The sequence below is a fragment of the Mobula birostris genome, chromosome 30 (assembly GCF_030028105.1).
Source record: "Mobula birostris isolate sMobBir1 chromosome 30, sMobBir1.hap1, whole genome shotgun sequence".
Taxonomy (NCBI): domain Eukaryota; kingdom Metazoa; phylum Chordata; class Chondrichthyes; order Myliobatiformes; family Myliobatidae; genus Mobula; species Mobula birostris.
Window position 1 is genome coordinate 6,588,592 of NC_092399.1, and position 19,541 is coordinate 6,608,132.

Sequence of the window (19,541 nt, forward strand, 5' to 3'; positions counted from 1 at the left end):
TGGAAAGAGACAATTCAAGGAAATATAGATAGCCTAACTATATATCCATAAAGAAATTGACACATAATATAATGTAGAAAATTGTGAAATCATACATTTCTATAGAAAAAAAAATAGTAATTGTTTTTTAAACAGTGAGAGATTGAGAATTGTTCTGTGGGATCTCAATGTCCTTGCACACAAATTACTAAAAATTAACATGCAGGTTCAGAAAGCAATTAGGAAGGCAAATGATATAATGGCCTTTATTACTAGGGAATCTGTCTGCGATTTTATACTCAAAGCCCACACTGCCACCAGGCATTTTATTATCAGCAGACTATAAATACAATTGTCCATTCCACATCATTAAAAATGCAAATACTGCAGAAACTGGAAATCAGAAATAAAATCATAAAGTTCTTATAATCTACATCATATCAGGCAGCATCTGGAAAAAAAAACGTAGTGTTTTGGATATCCTCATTTGAAAGCCTGTGGGAAGACCAATCTCAGGGTTGTATACGCATATTTACTTTGATAATAAATGTACTTTGAAACTTTGAAATACCTGGTCTACGCATTGGTGAACGGCATTAACCATCAATATGTAGACGGATATGTGCTTATCCTTCTCATTCAATTTTGTGCTTCATATTTTTTACTCGTTTTTCTGCCATTTGTGAGACTTAAATTTTTTTGTGCGTTGGTGGTGGGGGTTGATATTTTTCTTAGAACGGGATCCGCAGTTTTCTTTGTTTCGTGGCTGTCTGTGGGGAAGACAAATCTCAGGGTTGTATACCGCATGCAAACTTTGATAATAAGTGTACTTTTGAGTCTTTGAAACACCTGGTCTACACATCGGTGAACTGATTGAATTCGATCACACGACTGCTGTTTATGCAACAAAGACAGGAGATACCCATTCTTGCAAGGCTGCACCTGATAAATGTTGGTGGTTTTAAAAAGACATTCCTGGTATTCTGTGTATTTATCATTATACATCCCAATGGTCTGTTGACTGACAACAGTGTTGTGGGTGACACAGAGCTGCATCTTATTAACCTGCTGCCTGACAGCTCCAGTGATTCTGTTGTCCTGTTTATTCTGCTTGTGACTGCACCGTTATCCCTGCCTGTCTGTAGTTCCTCCGGCATCCCAAACACGTGGGTTAGCAGATTCTTTGGCTGCTGTAAGTTACCCCCCCAGTCTATACATGACTGAGGTGTGTGCGTTGCCCAGGGAGGGGTAGCAGCTCTGGTAAAGGGGCTTGTCCTGTCCGTTCTGGGGCAGCTCACTCACCGTTGGTCCCCACCGGACACCCGGCTCTCACCGGTGGCTGCAAGTAGCTGTTTGCATGTGACAGCGGCCACACCCCACAACACCGCCTCAACAGGACGGCTAAAGCGGGTGAGGGTAGCCGGTGGGATAGGGACATGCCTGTCCTAGTGTGCAAATTCAGCTCCAGTGGACTGCGCGGATGAGAACTGCAGTAAGATCCAACTGCCAGGAAGATGGTACGGCAACGCTCCGTGGAGAACGAAGGCACAGAAGATGTCGTGGTCATCCACTGCAAACAAGGAAGACCCCAGTTTGTGATGCTTGTTTGTACCTCTGGACTCGGACTTTTGAGGTCAAAAGTGGAGCTCCCCCAGTGCAATGGTTTTCCACTTTAAAAACTCTCCTGCACAGATTTCCTGTCATCATCAGACATGATGGACAACCACCATACCAGACTGAAGGAAACACACACAGAACGCTGGAGGTACTCAGCAGGCCAGGCAGCATCCATGGAAAAGAGTAAACAGTCGACATTTCAGGACGAGACCCTTCATCAGGGCTGGTGTAGGGACTTGGCCCGAAACGTCGTCTGTTCACTCCTTTCCCTAAGTGCTGCCTGGCCTGCTGAGTTCCTCCAGTGCGTTGCTTGGATCTCCAGCATCTGCAGATTTTCTCTTGTTTGTGACTAAAGGAATCTGAGTGGAATTGATAGGAATGTGGGCAGAATCGTTTACAAGGAAATGGGAAATTGGGATCGCTCTGTGAACCAGCTCATAGTGAGTCACAGTAGCCTGCTGATTGTTTTGGCCACCCATCCATTAAAATCCCTTGATTATTCTCCTCTGCACTCCAGGTTAGCACACATCACTTCCTGCTGTCAAATCTTATCATGACTTTAATCTTACTCAGCCATTTCCTGTCATTGATTAACTTCATTTAACTCATTTCCATTCAGAGTAGCACAGTGGCCTCACAGTTCCAAGTCTCAATTCAAGAATGTTTCATCAGCACACAAGTGTAAAGGCAAATGAAATGAGGGTTACTATCAGGGGTAGCAGGGCTGCAAAATGCAAATTAAAATAAAATGGCAGGTGCTGAAAATCTGAAGTAAAAAGAGAAACTGGTGGAAACACTCATTAGGTTGGGCAGCATCTGTGGAGAGACAAGTCCAACTAGTGAATGAAGGCAGGCTCTGGTCCTGGTGCTGGATGACGGGGTGGAGATACGTCTCTACCAAAGGAGGTGTACTTCCCTCTGCCAGCCTGCAGCTCACCCTTGGGCAAGGTGTAGCACCTGCTTAGCCCCGGATCAGGGTCATGACAAGCCATGGGAGCAGGTGGTGGATGGTCCTATCAGCAGCTGGTGCACATCACAAATCCTGTTTATGCGATGAGTGACACTACACAGACAATCTTTGAAGAAATACTGGCTAAGGTAATCCGTTCTGTAAAGACACTGCCCAGAAAAAAAGCCACGGCAAACCACTTCTATAGAAAAATTTGCCAAGAACCATCATGGTCAAACACCATGATCGCCCACGCCATACAACACGGCGCACAACGAACGAACTTGTCCGCAGCCTCGCTCTTTCCGTCTCTCAGTTAGATGTTGACTTTCCCCTTCGGCTGAGGGATCAGCTATGGATTCTTCCCGCTTCCAATGGAACCCCAAATAAACTTTCAGCTGAGCATTAAAGCAGAACGAACTACGCGCTAAATCGACGAAGGACGTGCCTTCCGCTTAACCACTGAAGGTCAACGCTCTCTGCTCTCTCTCCATTCCCCTCTCTGACCGTTCCTTTCACTTGCCGTGCTCAATGTTTTCTCGATGTCTACTTTCGCCCTTCTTCCACCTTTCTTGGTGGTTGTCACAAACAACCCTCTCTTCCTTCTTCCTCCTCCCCCTCCCCCCTCTCTCCTCCCCCCTCCCCCCTCTCTCCTCCCCCTCCCCCCTCCCTCCTCCCCCCTCCCCCCTCCCTCCTCCCCCCTCTCTCCTCCCCCCTCTCTCCTCCCCCCTCCCCTCTCTCTCCGGATCTCGAGGGCACACCTTAACTCCAAGATTGACAGCGCAACCCGTCAATGAGAGAGGCGCTGCCGCCTACCTGTGGGTGACGACGCAGGCGGAAGCGGCTGAAGTTTGGTGAAAGTTGCCGTGAGTTTGGGCGCGCCGGAGGTTGTCGTTCCTGTACCAGCTCCAGATTCGGGAGATGGAGCCTGTCAACACCTGGAGTCCGCGCAGAGTTGCGCTATGGCTACAAGGTGAGATCGGGGTCTGCAGAGAGGGAGTGAGGAACAAATGGTAAAGTGGGCGAGTTTTCTTTCACCAAATAGTCCCCACCCCCAAAGGAACCCGACCTGTAGCATTTCTTTATCCGTCCCGATCCGCTTCGGGTGTCGGTGCCTCCTCAGAAAGAACGGTAAAGTAGCTCACAGTGGTTAGCTTGTAATCCCCTTCTCGCAGGTCTGTAACCTGAGTTTTTTATTTTGCAAACCTGCAAGGTTAGAGTATCCGTGTTGTTTATTGCTACATTTGCACATGTTTATGATAATAGAACATTCAAGGCAACAACCTCAATGTCAACAAAACGAAGGGGCTGGTTCTGGGCGGAGTACGTGCCTCTCTCTGTATCAGCGGTGTGATGCTGATGGTGGAGAGCTTCAGACTCCTGATATAAATGTCACCAATCATTTGCCCTGAAGAAGAGCCACGACCCGAAACTGATCTGACAGTCCTGAAGAAGGGTCTCGGCCCGAAACGTGGACTGTTTATTCATTTCTATAGACGCCGCCTAGCCTGCTGAGTTCCTCCGGCATTTTGTGTGTGTTGCTCTGTTTTTCCAGTATCTGCAGAACCTCATGTTAATAATTTGACCTTCTGCATAAGGCTAAGGGATGGCCTTGATGATTGGTTGCAATTTTTAACAGATGCTCCAAAGAAAATCATCCTGTCTGGATGCATCACTGCATGCAGCAACTGCTGTGCCCAAGAACAGCGAGGAACTCTGGAGAGTTGTGAACCTGGCCCAGCCCAACTTCATCTCCACTGACTCTGGCTATACCTCCTGTTGTCTTGGGAAATTAGGCAACATTAATCAAGGATCTCCTCCAATCCTGTCAGAAAATTCAAAAGCACATACCACCAGACTCAACCTACTTACCGACTGCCTATTACGCAGAGGGTGTTTAGGGCAGCAACGAAGGTCCTCCATCTCTCCTTGGCCATCTTCTCTATTGTGCCCTGGGTGTGGTTCAGGGTCCTCACTTCTGTCTGCATGGTACGGCACCAAGTTGTCCTTGGTCTCCCACATTTCCACCAGACTCAGGGAGAGCTTCTAGCCTGCTTTTGTCGCATTTCTGAATGCGCCTCTCAGAAGTTAGAGATGAACTCTTGATCCAGTGCACTTTATTTGTTCCCCTGCACTGCTCTTTCTCTGTAGCCGCAGCACCTTGTCCTGTGTTGGGTAATTTTGTACTACCTCAGTGTATTTCAGTTCGGCTTGTTCCGCCTGGATGACACACAACATAAGATTTTTGCTCTGCCTTCATTCATTTGACAGTGAACATCATTCCATCCAGGGGAAAAAAAAAGTTGTTCACCTTGGCCAGGACTGAAATTTCCATCTTCTAGTGACATTTCAGCCAGCACCTTGGGTTTCACTGGTGCAATCAAACCAGTGTTAAAAAGCAAGGCACTTGCGGGCCTTCGACCCTCACCATTAATGAGGGGGTCTGTGGACCCCAGATTGGGAATCCCTGCCTTAGACCATATGAGATGTTTAAAGTTGTGCTCACCATCGGAGTTGGATTAAAATTAAAATTTGAAGAAGAGCTGAACGTTTACAATGCCAATATTCCAACCATACTCATTGACAAACCTTTGTCTCCATTCGTGGACCCGTCATTAATGGTAAGGGTCCATGGCATAAAACAAAAGGCATGGTTCCTTTGTAACCAGGTAGCCACAAATATATTTTGGAAGTTGATGGGTAGGCTTCGTCTTTTTGGAGGTGATCTTTGCCTGGAACCTACTGAATCTTAGTTCGTGCCTGAATGTTGTATGTTTGGATAACGTACCCTGGTCTATTGTACTTCCTTCACCCAACACTACACAAGCTTCATCATCAGAAAGCCCGGATCAGAATTCTGTAGGACCCTGCCCCCCCCCCAGTGCTGTATGCAGAGCCAAGACCTCAAATGAGCCAAATGTTGCTCTCTCTTCCCGGCTTGACTTGAGTATTGTTAATGGCACTCTCTCCACAGTTAAACTTAGTTCCACACTTCGAAATCTGGAGTTAGCTTTGTTGAATAAAGAAGTGAAAGTTTTAGGGGACACGAACAAAGAAGCATGTAAAAAATGTGAATTGCATATCAGCGTGGTTTATTGTATTTATTTATTTAGAGCTACAGTGTGGAAGAGGCCCCGCAGGCCCTTCTGGTGATGCTGCCCAGCAGCCCCTGACAGCCTCAATTTAACCCCAAACCAATCACGGGACACTTTACTGTGACCGGATAACCTTTGGACTGTGGCTGGAAACCAGAGCACCCGGGGAAAACCCACACATTCCATGGGAAGGACGCAGAGAGACTCCTTACAGAATGCTGCCAGGGTTGAACAACAAACTCTGGAACCCCTCAAACTGTAGCAGCTGCTCTAAAGGCTGTGCTACGGTGGTGATGGTGGTAATGGCTTTGAACCTAAGGTGGTGTGTGTTTCTATAACTCTGGTGCTCAGAACCTGAAGTCGGTGACCCTAGGTAACGTAGGTTTGAAGGATGATTTAGCTGGGCAACTGCATTGAAAGTCTAAAAGTGAATGATGTAATGGAGGAAGAAACCAATTTAACCAATCACAACCATCTAATCGATCGTGAGCATAGAGGCTGCAGCCACATACAGTAATAAACTTCTCATTTTTGATTTGCTGGAGATCCTATTGATTGGCTTCATCCAAATATCCTCAACAGACCTGAGTTCCGGAAGTGAGGGGAAAGTGGTTGATAGACAACAATGTTAAGTCAGAATTTGGCCTTGTGATATCAAGGAGCTTTAATAGAATTTAAGTCGAGGGAAATAAAAGTGTAACTCCACTGACAACATAGCGTGGCTGAAGGTAGGTGTGGCTGGAGGCCAATCACTTTATCTGCTGGATTAACCACTTCTAGCAGTTACAAAACATAGGCTTTTCTTCATCATGAGAAACCTAAAGAGTGGATATTTATTAACTCCCCATCTGATTGCACTCTGTGGGTATCTTCGACAGAGTATTGAGTACAGGAAATGGGGTGTTATGTTAAAGTGGGATAAGACATCGGTGAGGCCTAATTTGGAGTACTGTGTGCAGTTTTGGTCACCTACCTACAGGAAAAATGTAAATAACTTTGAAAGAGTACAGAAAAAGCTTACAAGGATGTTGCTGGGTTTGGAGGATCTGAGTTACATGGAAAGATTGAATAGGTTAGAACTTTAGTCCTTGGAACGTAGAAGATTGAGGGAATTTCCAGTCTTGTGGAAGAGTTTTGGCCTGAAATGTTGACTGTACTCTCTTCCATAGATGCTGCCTGGCCTGCTGAGTTCCTCCAGCATTTTGTGTGTGTTGTTCAGAATTATGAGGGGCATCGACAGGGTAAATGCAAGCAGGCTTTTTCCACTGAAGCTGGGTGGGACTACAACTAGAGGTCATGGGTTAAGGGTGAAAGGTGAAAAGTTTAAGGGAAACACAAGGGAAATTTTTTCACTCAGAGGGTCATAAGAGTGTGGAATGAGCTGCCAGCTTAATTTCAATATTTAAGAGAAGTTTGGATAAATACATGTATGGTAGGGGTATGGAGGGTATGGTCCCAGTGCAGGTCAGTGGAAGCAGACCATTTAATTGGTTTGGCACTGGCTAGATGGGCTGAAGGGCCTGTTTCTGTGCTGTACTTTTCTATGACTCTATGTCAGTATATTATGCCATATACCAATAGTTTGATGCAAGGTTTACTAAACTCATTACCTCAACTACATGGAGTAATCAAATCCACCTACTTTAAATATATATCTAACCTCACAGAAAGAACTTCAGGGCAGGGCAGCCATATGATTGATGTCTAATCTGTCTGAACGTTCATACTTTCCACCAACTATGTCTATAAAATGCATTGTGGCAACAAGTCAAGGCTGCCTCTAGTACTTCACAAACCTCCTGCCCTCTGAACGGCAAAGGCAGCCGTCTGCTCCTGTGTGTTCTTCAAGTCTCACCCCAGCTGGACTTGGACATGTTCTTGTCTTTTTATTACTTGAGTCAAAATTCTTGAGCTCCATCCAATAGCATCATGGAAGTATCTTCTTCGCAATGGCCGTAACGTTCCTTTGTTATTACCTGCTCCGAGTGTTAGCTTGCCTGCCTATCCTTGGTGTGTGAATGTACAATAAATGAAGAAGGGCTTGTGGACTGAAAACAGGATAGAATTTGTATGTAAAAAAAGCAAGATAGAATTTACATGTAGTGGTTTGGAAAGCTTTCATTATGTAGAGTTTTGAAGCCTGAGTGCGTTCACTGGAATTTAAGATCCTAAAAGAGGAATTGGCATAGACGAACGTAATTTAACTACTGGGAAAGCATTTATTTGATTGTGCATAAGAGATTTGTCGGCAATTCTGTGCAAGAAGCTTTCCATAATCTCTGAGTGAAATGTGGCCTTGTAAATTCATTACATTGTCCAAGACAGTTATTCATCAGAGCCAAAAGAATAATCTTTTGGAGCGGATGCATGTCAGGAGTCTGTCAGTTCATCGCAACATTCTTTTATAAATCTCTACTTTCTCAAATCCTAAGTGCTGACCTTCTGATCCTTTGAGATAATTAAATATCTTTTCTTTCCAGTCTCATGTTTGCTTGATTTTCTTTGGAACAGCATTGTCAAACAGTTGCGTAGCTACAAACACCAGAGATTCTGCAGATGCTGGAAATCTAAAGCAATATGGGTAGCACGGTAGCGTAGTAGTTAGCACAACGCCTTACAGTACAGACGCCCCGGGTTCAATTCCCGCCGCAGCCTGTAAGGCGTTTGTTCATTCGTTGGTTAATTGGTCATTGTAAATCAGCGGTCCCCAACCACCAGGCCGCGGACCGGTACCAGGCCACAAAGCATGTGCTACTGGGCCACAAGGAAACGATATGAGTCAGCTGCACCTTTCCTCATTCCCTGTCACGCACTGTTGAACTTAGGGTTGCCAACTGTCCTGTATTGCCAGGACGTCCTGTATATCGGGCTAAATTGGCTTGTCCCATACGGGACCGCCCTTGTCCCGTATTTTCCCCGCTAAGGTAGAGCGTTCCTATGAAACCTTTCGTGCTGAAATGGCGTGTAGCGAAGAAGCAATTACCATTAATTTATACGGGAAAAATTTTTGAGCGTTCCCAGACCCAAAAAATAACCTAACAAATCATACCAAATGACACATAAAACCTAAAATAACACTAACATATAGTAAAAGCAGGAATGATATGATAAATACACAGCCTATATAAAGTAGAAATTATGTATGTACAGTATAGTCGGAAAGATTAAGTCAAAACCGATTTGTGGAAAAAAATTGGCACATACGCGTATGCGCACGCAGGTGCCCGCGCAAGGCTTCATGGTCATGGTAGTCTTTCCTGGGGTAAAATGTCCCGGGCTTTGACTGCTACTTCTGTCCCTCATTTGGGAGTGAGAAAGTTGGCAACCCTAACTGTAAAAGACATGTTGTGGTGAGTTTAACCCTACTTGAACACCCCCCGCCCCCCACCACCGGTCGGCCAGTCCACAAGAATATTGACAATGTTAAACTGGTCCACAGTGCAAAAAAGGTTGGGAACCCCTGTTGTAAATGGTCCCATGATTAGGCTTGGAGTAAATCGGGATTGCAGGTCAAAGTTCAAAATGTGCAGCTCGAAGGGCTGGATGGTCCTATTCTGCATTGTATCTGAATAAATAAACACACACAAAATGCTGGAGGAACTCAGCAGTTGTGAAGTTAGCAAGATGAGATGTTAGCTGAGGAAGGATGTTGCTGCTTCATGGTAAAACCCTCCTGACTTAGAATTCCCTAACGAGAAGCAGCAGTCGATCTGAGGAACTTATCAGAGCTACAGTATGCAAGCCAAATCCTTGAGGTAATCTGTCATGTTAACATTGTTTCTTATGTGGTTCAGAGAAAAAATGTTCCATTGTGAACGCTAGAAATTCTGCCGATGCTGGAAATCCAAAGCAATGCACACAAACTGCTGGAGGAATGCAGCATCTGTGGGAATGAACAAACAGCCAATGTTTCAGGCCAAGACTCTTCTTTGGGACTAGAAAGGAAAGGGGAAGAAGACAGAATAAAAAGGTGGGGTACGGGGAAGGAGGCTAGCTACAAGGTGATAGGTGAAGCCAGGTGGGTGGGAAAGGTAAGAGAAGGAATTTGATAGGAGAGGAGAGAGGACCAAAGGAGAAAGGGAAGGGGGGGGGGGACCTTGGGGAGGTGATAGGCAGGTGAGAAGAGGTAAGGGACCAGAGTGGGGAATAGAGGAAGACAGGAGGGGGTGGGAATTTTTTTATTGGGAGAAAGCAATATCATGCCAACAGGCTGCCCAGACGGAATATAAAGTGTTGCTCCTCCACCCTGAGAGTGGCCTCATCATGACACAAGAGGTGGCCGTGGACTGACACCTCAACCTACAATATAATGAGGATTATGGCTGTTCAGTCAGGAGCACCACCTATAATCTAAATGACTCATTCTACCGAATAATCATTATGGCCCATGGCTGTTGCAGGCAAGTGCAATGTTTTACTATCTATTCCTGAATGTCTTTGAGAAGGTAATAGTCCCTTTGTTGAAACAATATTGCCTTTATGAACAAAAGAATGCAGATTGCTGGAAATCAAAGCAATCCACACAAAAATGCTGGAGAACTCAGCAGGCCAGGCAGCGTCTATGGAAAAGAGTGAACAGCCAACGTTTCAGGCCGAGAACTTCATCAGGACTGGATAAAAGAGATTAGGAGTCAGATTAAGAAGGTGGGGGAAGGAGACGAAGAGGTACGAGGTAGTAGGAGATAGGTCAAATCGGGAGAGGGTGGGGGCTGAAGTAAAGAGCTGGGAAGTCGAATGGTGAAAGAGTTAAAGGCTGGAGAAGGGGAAATCTGATAGGAGAGAACAGAAGGCCATGAGAGAAAGGGATGGTAGGGGAGCACCAAGGGGAGGTGATGGACAAGTAAGGAGATAAGGTGAGAGAGGGAAATGGGAATGGTGAAGGAAAAGAGCAGGTAGAAGGGAGTGCAATTACCGGAAGTTTGAGAAATCAATGTTGATGCTATCAGGTTAGAGGCTGCCCAGATGGAATATAAGGTATTGCTACTCCAACCTGAGTGTGGACTAATCCTGGCAATGGATGACATGTCAGAATGGGAATGGGAAGTAGAATTGAAATGGGTGCCACTGGGAGATCCCGTTTTTTCTGGCGAGTGGAACGTAGGTGCTTGACGGAGCAGTCTCCCAATCTACCTCAGGTCTCACCAATGTACTGGAGACCATACTGGGAGCACTGAATACAGTAGATGGCCCCGACAGGCTCACAGATAAAGTGTCGCTTCACCTGGAAGGACCGTTTGGGGCCCTGAGTGGTAGTGAGGGAGGAGGTGTAGGGGCAGGTATGGTACTTGTTTTGCTTGCAAGGATAACTGCTGGGGGGAGATCAGTGGGGAGGGACGAATGGACAAGGGAGTTGGGTAGGGAGTGATACCTGCAGAAAGTGGAGTGTGGGAGAGAGGGAAGGATATGCTTGGTGGTGGAATCCCGTTGGAGATGGCAGAGTACCTTTATGATACCGATGCTTCCACAGGTCTGAGTGTTTTAGTACTATGACGATGTGATTCCCGTTAGGGTGGTGTTTAAATTGAAACTTGCAAGGTTACAGAAGTTTTGAGTTTAGAAGGTTCAAAGGCACCTGTTGAGTGGATGATATCCACTGGTACTACAGTGCAGTTTTGTGAAGGGTCCTTGACCTGCAGCATTAGATGGTATCCCTTTCCACAGAAAGAGGGCGGCACGGTTACGCAGCACGATTACAACACCAGCGACCCAGGTTCAGTTCCTGCAGCTGTCTGCGAGGAGTCTGTACGTTCTCCCCGTCACTGCGTGGGTTTCCTTCGGGTATTCCAGCTGCCCCTCGCCTTCCAAAGGCGTAGGGGTTAGTAGGTTAATTGGGCTCATGGGCCAGAAGGGCCTCTTACTGTGATGTATCTCTGAGTAGATAATGCTTGACTGGCTGAGATCTTCCAGCAGTTCAGTCTTTGTTTCAGGTTCCAGTACTTGCAGTTTCATTGGTGGTCCTCAGTGCAATAGTGATGGAGTGAGATGACCTTGAGAGTGATGTGCAAGGTTTCTTCGTCTCCTGGGCTCCATCCAAGAAGTGAGCAATATTCTAGTATCTTAGTGTGTCTTTAGATAATAGAATAACATAGGGAAGTCAACCCATGAACACCGCCTCACTATTTCTTTTCTCTTTTTGCACTTGATACAATTAAATTTTATATATACTGTTACATACCTCATGGATATCTTGTGACCGTTTTATGACCATGATGTAATTGAGTAGCTAATAAGGATTATGTAATGGTCTTTTGGAGGTCACCTGATGTAATTTTCCCACTGATGTGAGGTCACGTGATGACATGTTCACATCGGGTATAAAAGGAGGCCCCTGGGGTGATGCAGTTAGTTTTCCAGTTAGAACGTCAGCCAGAAACTCCGCTCCGCTGCGTATTTGCTTTATGACGCAGTTTTGATCTAAACCGGAGTTTTACGTTCTGTTGTAAGGTACAAAAGTGCTGGACTGGCAGTTTAATCAATCGCTGCCAGGTTTGTTGATGTATCTTTTCAGTAATATTGTAGAGTGAAAACAGAAACCTGAAGGAATTGTTCGACAGTTGAAAAGGATCAACTATTATTGAATTCGTTCAAGAAAGAGTGATCTGCATGAGATAGCCTCTGCTAAAAGTGGCAGAAAAGGCTGTGCAGGATCTAGAATCCAGACAGGGAAGGTCAGTGTCTTTAAACCGTTTTATTTCCGTCGTCGTGAATCCTGCGGACAAGTCAGAATCCGGCTGGGACTGGCGTGACGTCGTGTCTTCGAGGAATTCTTTACTTCAGGAAAGTCTCTCCTAATTGACTGTATAAATCTCTTGGACTTTTGAATTTACCATTTTAAGAACTGTGTTTGAATTTACCGCTTTAAGAACTACTACTGAGTGGCGGTTTGTTAAATGACCGCATAGCAGTTTACTTCCGGTTAAGATTTTCGTTTGTTTATTTTTTATATTGAGCAGAGTTTAATAAATGTTTGATTGTTTTATAAAACCTGACTCAATTTAATTCTATATTCATTGTTGCCGGTCATGTGACAATACAGTGGATTCCACTTAATTTGGCCATTGGTTAATCGGGGCAGCCGCTTATTTGGGGCAACTCTTAAAAAACAAAAACTAATCAGGAAAATAGCCAGCATTCCCTTCGTTTATTTGGGATACCATGCTGCTTAACTGGGGTAGGGACCTTTGCTGAACTGTTTCTATCTAGCGTCAGCCGAGTGCACTTGTGTGGCCGTTATCTGCAGTAGGAGTCTGTGCCGATTCTGAGTTGCATCTATACTGTTTCAAGCATCCAGGCTTGGAGATGCCAGATACAGCAGGGAATGAAATTGAAATGATTTCACAACGTAAGCAAGTCAGGAACTATGAAGAATTTGGAGGTATTGACAGTCATCTTGAATGTTACAATGAAAATGAAGATTTGGAGGATGCAACCATCAAAAGGATTGTATGAAGGCAGTCCAGTATCTACACTAGGTGTCTGTGCTGATTTTTGTTCATTTACAGTCAATCAAAAGAACACGGCAGCGTACACTGGATGAATTTCTCTGTCAATAACTATTAGGAACAAAAACACAGTTTTATAGTACTGTAGTAGTATTGTAGCATTCTAATTTGTTCTTATTTTATTTAAATACATAATTTGTTACTCAGTTAAATGGTAGTTTTTTTATATACCTTTTTAACTATTTCAGTGAAACTTCAGCTAATTGGGGCAGCTGTTTAAGTGGGTCAAAATGTACCAGTGCTGCTTTTTGAACACAGACGTGCAAGTGGCACTACTTAAAAACTGTTCACACTGAGTACAGTGTAGAGTCTAAAGGCCACACAATGTGCATGAGACTGATGCTACTTAGAAAGTGTTTGGCAACAGTCTCCTGCCCCAGTTAAGCAGCATACTGTCCCAAATAAACAAAGGGAATCCCAGTTATTTTCTCAATTAGTCTTTGTTCTTTAGGAGTTGCCCCAATTAACCGGAATCCACTGTATGTCCGAGTCCTGATGATGCTGAACTTGGACTGGAAGTAGCACACGGCCACAGTTAGAAGTCTCATCCTTCTGGGTGGCAAAGGTTGCAGGTTTGGAGAGCCTCGATAAGTTGCTGTACTGCACTTTGCAGATGATACACTGATCAATTACACTACATTGATTAGTTTTTGTTCCTTAGGAGATGGCTCAAATTAAGTGGCTGCCCCAATTAACCAATGGCCCAATTAACTGGAATCCACTGTAATAGAATATAGTCATAGCCATACTTTATTGATCCCGAGGGAAATTGGTTTTCGTTACAGTTGCACCATAAATAAATAGTAATAAAACCATTACTATTAATATGTCATTAAGTGCATAATACAATAGCTGTAGTAGCAACAGTATAATTGAATGCAACACTTGAGTGTAATGCTATTTCTCTTAAAGTTTCCTAATGGTTGCCAAAACATATATTGCATCATTAGCAAGTTAGGGAGAAACAGGAAGTTTGTTAGAAACTGTTGGAAGGCAATGAGAGATCCTTTCTCATAGTTTTGTGCAGGTATTTCTGGTAGCCCTTGAGGTAGTTTAGTCAATGTACCATTGAAGGTGATTTCACACATGGTCATTCCCCATCCTAACTCGCACCCCACTCCATTTCTTCAGAAGACACTGATTTATCAACTTGGCTGATGCAAACAAAACATTAAGGTGTAAATGTTCATGCTGTCTGTTGTGTTTTCAACTTTCAAAACTTTTAAATCAATTCAAAAGACACGCGAGTTCAAAAAGTGAGTGTAACCTCCTCTTTAAGCGAGGTGCCCGCATATTACATGGTAGTATAATGTCGTATGCAGCTAATGCATTAATATGACTTGTAATGAATTGTTTGAAGGACAAGAATGCTTAACCAACCAATATGTAGTCAAGATTACTCAAATATAACTGAAATATTAAATGCGCAAGTGTTAATCGGAAAAACTTTTACATTTCAAAGTCAATTTATTATCAAAATTCATTTGTTACCATATGTTGTGTTTTTATATTTTAGTAATATTTGAGTAATCGTGTGTGTGTGTATATATGTGTGTGTGTGTGTGTGTGTATATATATATATATATATATATATATATTTGATTATGCATTCATGTACAAACGTTTGTATGTTTAAATAATTCACTACAGGTTATATGTATAAATATATGAATGGTATATGTCATCGCACTACCACATGATACGTGCGTGCCTCAGTTAAAATAAACTCGAAGTTACACCCACATTTCTGACTCCCATATCATCCTTTAAATTAGTTTACTGTTTTGAAGTTACAAAACATAACACCATGTGTTGGCTTGAGGTTCATTCTCTTGTTCACATTTAGAAGGAAAAGAGAAATACAATAGATTTTTTTTAAAAAAAACTACATAAACAGACAAAGATTTGGCGAGGATTCCGGCATGGAATGCTTATTTACTGAATCCGAATCACATTTATTTTCACTGACTGATGAGACATGAAATGTGTTGCTCTGTGATATCAGTATAGTGAAAAAACATGAAATTACAGAAACAAATTGAGCAAACAAAAGGATCAACGAGATGGTGTTTGTGAACCAGTGAATGTGACGGCAGAAGGGAAAAAGCGTTTCCTAAATTGCTGAGTGTGAGTCTTCTCCTCCCTGATGGTTGTGACGAGAAGGGGACATGGACATATCCTGGATGTTGAGGGTCCTTACCGAAAGATGGGACCTTCTTGAGGCACTGCCTGTTGAAGATGTCCGCAGTGGTACTGAAGGTTGTTCACTGATGGAGTTGGCTGAGTGTTATCATCTGTGAATTTATAGATGGTGCTTGTGCTGTCCTTGGCCACGCAGTCAGGAGTATAGAGAGAGTAGAGCAAAGGGCTAAACACACATCCTTGAGGTGTTCCTGCATGGTCGTGGTGAGAAGGAAGTTTTATTACTGTTCTACACTAACTCTGATCTCCTGATAAGGAAAGTGAGAATCCCGTCTTGGGGGGAGGGAGTATAGAGGCCTAGGTTTTGAAGTTTGGTGATTAATATTGAGGAGATGATGGTGTCGAACTCCGAGATGTAATCAGTAATCGGCACCCTGACGTATGTCTTGCAGTTGTCTAATTGCTCCAACGCAGAGCAGAGTGTATTACAAAGCTGCTACTAATAACAAAGCATGCTTCCAATCACAGCCTAATATCGTTACTGAACAATACAAACCAACTTTCTGTTATTCAGTATAATAACTTCCTGGAATTTAGAAGAGCGAGGGGTGACCTCGTTGAAACTTATCGAATGTTGAAAGACCTCGATAGAGTGGATGTGGAGAGGATGTTTTCTATGGTGGTGGAATCTAAAACCGGAGGACATAGCCTCAAAATAGAGGGATATTCATTTAGAATGGAGGTGAGGAGGAATTTCTTTAACTGGAGAGTGGTGAATCTGTGCAATTTGTTGCCATAGGCAGCTGTGGAAGCCAAGTCATTAAGACAGAGGTTGATAGATTCTTGATTTGTCAGAGCATGAAGGGATACGGGGAGAAGGCAGGAGATTGTGCTGAGAGGGAGAATAGATCAGCCTCGATGAAATGGCGGAGCAGACTCGATGGGCCAAATGGCCTAATTCTGCTCCTATATCTTATGATCTTATGGTTGTGAGTTGGGATTTTTTTTTGTGTTGGTGATCAGTTTTTGTGGACTGTCACTACAACTTGAAACAGGGTTTCATAGCTAAGACAGTGAGAACTATGAGATAAATTACAACAGCAGGCAACTGAATGTTAAAGTTCAGGTGCAGAGAGCTGGCATGTGGAAAATATTCACTGCTGGGCAGGTTTGTACAAGTTAGACCGCAAATCTTATACAATGTATTCATCATTTGGAATGATTCAGAAACAGCAGTCACTAAGCCAAGATGCTTTAAAGGTGAACTTTAAATGAGTCCAGTTGTTTGAATGTATCCCAGTGTGTCTTTAAAATGACATTGACCTTGGTGTTCTATAGGGATTACTTTGATACTTGTTGAATCTCTGAGCTTTAAGTGACTTGCTTTAGCTATTTTTTGGAATTCCTTCTGCTGAAGTCATACAGTCATCCTAAGCTGGAGTTTATGTTATTGCTTTTTTCTCTGCATGATTGTGGATTCATTCTCACTGAGATCTAGGCCCCCCTATTCTGAAGGAAGCAGAATTAATAGCTCGCGAACGCTTGTTCCACAGAATGTCAAGTCCAGATTAGTGAAACTGCCATCTATTCCCATTGGCTTCAGAATAGCAGTTCTACACCAGATCCCACAATTCAGAAACCTTTCCAGTCCTGAAGAAGGGTCTCGTCCCGAAACGTCGACTGTTTATCCATTTCCATTGATGCTGCCTGACCTGCTGAGTTGCTCCAGCACTTTGTGTGTCTTGCTCTGGATTTCCAGCGTCTGCAGTCTTTCTCGTGTTTATGTTTTTCCAAATCATTATGTCATTTTCAGTTAGTCTATAATTTACTTACTTCCTGTAATACCCATCAGGGTGCCACGGTAGAGTAACGGTTAGTGCCATACTATTACAGCTCGGGGCGTTTCGGAGTTCAATCCTGGCGCCGCTCTGTCGGGAGTCTCTGTAGGCCCTCCCTGTGGAATGCGTGAGTTTCCTCCGGGTGCTCAGGTTTCCTCCCACTGTCCAAAGGCGTACTGGGTAGGTTAATTGGTCATCATAAACTGTCCCGTGATTGGGTCGGGGTTAAATCACGGCTGTCAGGGGTTGCTGGGCAACAGCTCAAAGGGCCGGATGGGCCTATTTCGCATTGTATCGCTGAATAAATAAATAAGATCTGCAAACTCATCTCTGAAGGGTTACCAATAAAAGTAATACATCAGCCACTTACAGGGGTGTTAACTGTTTGAATGTTAATCTCTAAAGTTTATAGCAAATAAGACATGCAGCATTTTATTGATATAATGTAAATTTTCTAGAATTGTATAACGTACAATGGGGAATCTGAATGTCCGGCCTCAAATGCCTCCCCAAAGTAAGGTGGCTGACTGCCGAAATGACGAAGCTGCTAGGCTGCACGTCAGTGCGTGGTGAAAGAGCCAACACAAGAATATCGACGTGACCTCATTCTCACTGATCTGGAGCCTAGAGAGACTGCAGATGCTGGAATCCGGAGCCACAAAATACCTGCTGGAAAAACTCAGCACGTTGAACGATATCTGTGGGCGGAAAGGGTCATCACTTCCTTCATCACCCTCCCTGCCCCACAGATGCCGCTTGACTGACTGAAAACTTGTTGAAGTTTTTCTCACCAATCTGACTGTGCCTGCTCCTGACGGTATTGTAAGATGCGACTGACGTATAGTTCTCAAGATCAAATCCTTTCTTCTCTTTGAAGGCAATCTTCTTTCACCACTACCTAAGATCAAACAGATCTAGTGCTTTAAACTGGCATCAGAAACTACCATCAGAATTATATTCCGTATGCAGTCATAGGTATGTATTCCTGTGGACCAGCATTTCCCTCTCTTTGCCATCACCATCAAGCTGGAGAACCAGTTTAAACAAAGAGCTGATTATATGTGAATTCTAACTAGCAGCATTACCACATTGTAAATAGAGCAAAGCAATCTGATGACTAATAATCAAATTGAAGCTCTGTTGTTTTGGCTTTTGACACTGTAATTCATAGTGGACAATTAAGTAGATAAGTGAAGGGAGGAATATTCTACGGACGTCACATCCCTAACAATCACAGAATTCCATCTGAATGCAGAATAAAGCTTAGGGTTGGCATGTTCAGCCAGAAGCTGAAATTCAGTAATTCACCCCAGAATCTTCTTGAGATCCCCACGATCCACAAAAGCCGGTTTTTCAAACCATGTGATGGGGACAGAATGGCAGCTGAGCGTACTGGTTATAACATTATGTAACTGGATAGAGCGTTGATGATATGCGCGATCACTAGCTGCTGTGCTAGCCATGTTGTTCCAGCACAGCTAAACCCTTAATTTTATTTGATTATGTTGAAGATTGTCCAGATGTGTCTTGTCAACAAGAGCAGAGCAAATACAGTCTGGCAAATTGCTGCCTCCCTAGCATATTCCAAATTGCAAACAAAGCAGTGATAACATGTTCAATAATTCTTGGTGGAAAAGAAAATTCGACATTAATAATCTATGCGGTGACGGCTGGTTCTTCGCTTGCGAAGATCAGATGGGAAGAAGACTCCTCAGGAGCAGCGGCACGATCGCTGGTCACTGTAGACGCCAATTCAACCTACAGACTCTGGAGCTGTGGGGACACAGGAACAGCTGGGACGTGAGCACCAGGGTAGTGGGACCCTTCCTGCATCTCCTCTTCTCTTCAGCAGTCGCTGTTCTGGATTCCTCAAGATCCTTGGCTACTCTGTAGGTCAGCGTTCTCCAGCAGCCCCTGTCTCAAGCCAGCTGCTGCCATTTGCTGACCTCAATATTTTCCTGAGAGAGCTGCTCCTTAAGTTGGTCTTTGTACCTCTTTCGCGGGGCACCGTGATCCCTCTTGCCCTGAGGGAGTTCTCTGTACAGGACTGTTTTCAGTAACCTGGAGTTACCCGTGCAAGGCATGTGGCCTGGCCAGTAGAGATGCCTGAACAGCAAAGTGGCTTCAATGCTTGGAAGTTGAGCACCTCCAGGACCTCGCTGTTGGAGACACGGTCCTGCCAGCTGATACCCACGGTGGAGCGGGGGCAGCGCTGATGGAGGTGCTTGAGCAGTTGGATTTGCTTGTGGTACAAGGCCCAGGCTTCGAAGCCGTATAGCAGTGTTGTGACAATGGCAGCCCTGTGGACAGATGCAGTTGGTGGTTCTTCCGCACACGTACCTGGAGGTGCCCGAGGGCACTGCTGGCTCTGGCAAGTCAGTTGTCAACGTCCCTTACTACCGTAGTGTCATTGGAGATG

The 19,541-nt window shown here is 44.2% G+C and overlaps 1 protein-coding gene across 2 annotated transcripts in view; it reads left to right on the forward strand.

Moving 5' to 3' along the window:
* The first annotated feature begins 3,308 nt into the window (after positions 1–3,308).
* cnksr1 (connector enhancer of kinase suppressor of Ras 1) overlaps positions 3,309–19,541 on the forward strand; it is a 137,280-nt gene continuing 121,047 nt past the window's right edge. For both annotated transcript variants that reach the window (XM_072246994.1, XM_072246995.1), the window contains exon 1: positions 3,309–3,518. In XM_072246994.1, coding sequence (XP_072103095.1) covers positions 3,467–3,518 — 52 coding nt within the window. In that variant the 5' untranslated portion in view covers positions 3,309–3,466. The remainder of the gene's footprint in view (positions 3,519–19,541) is intronic.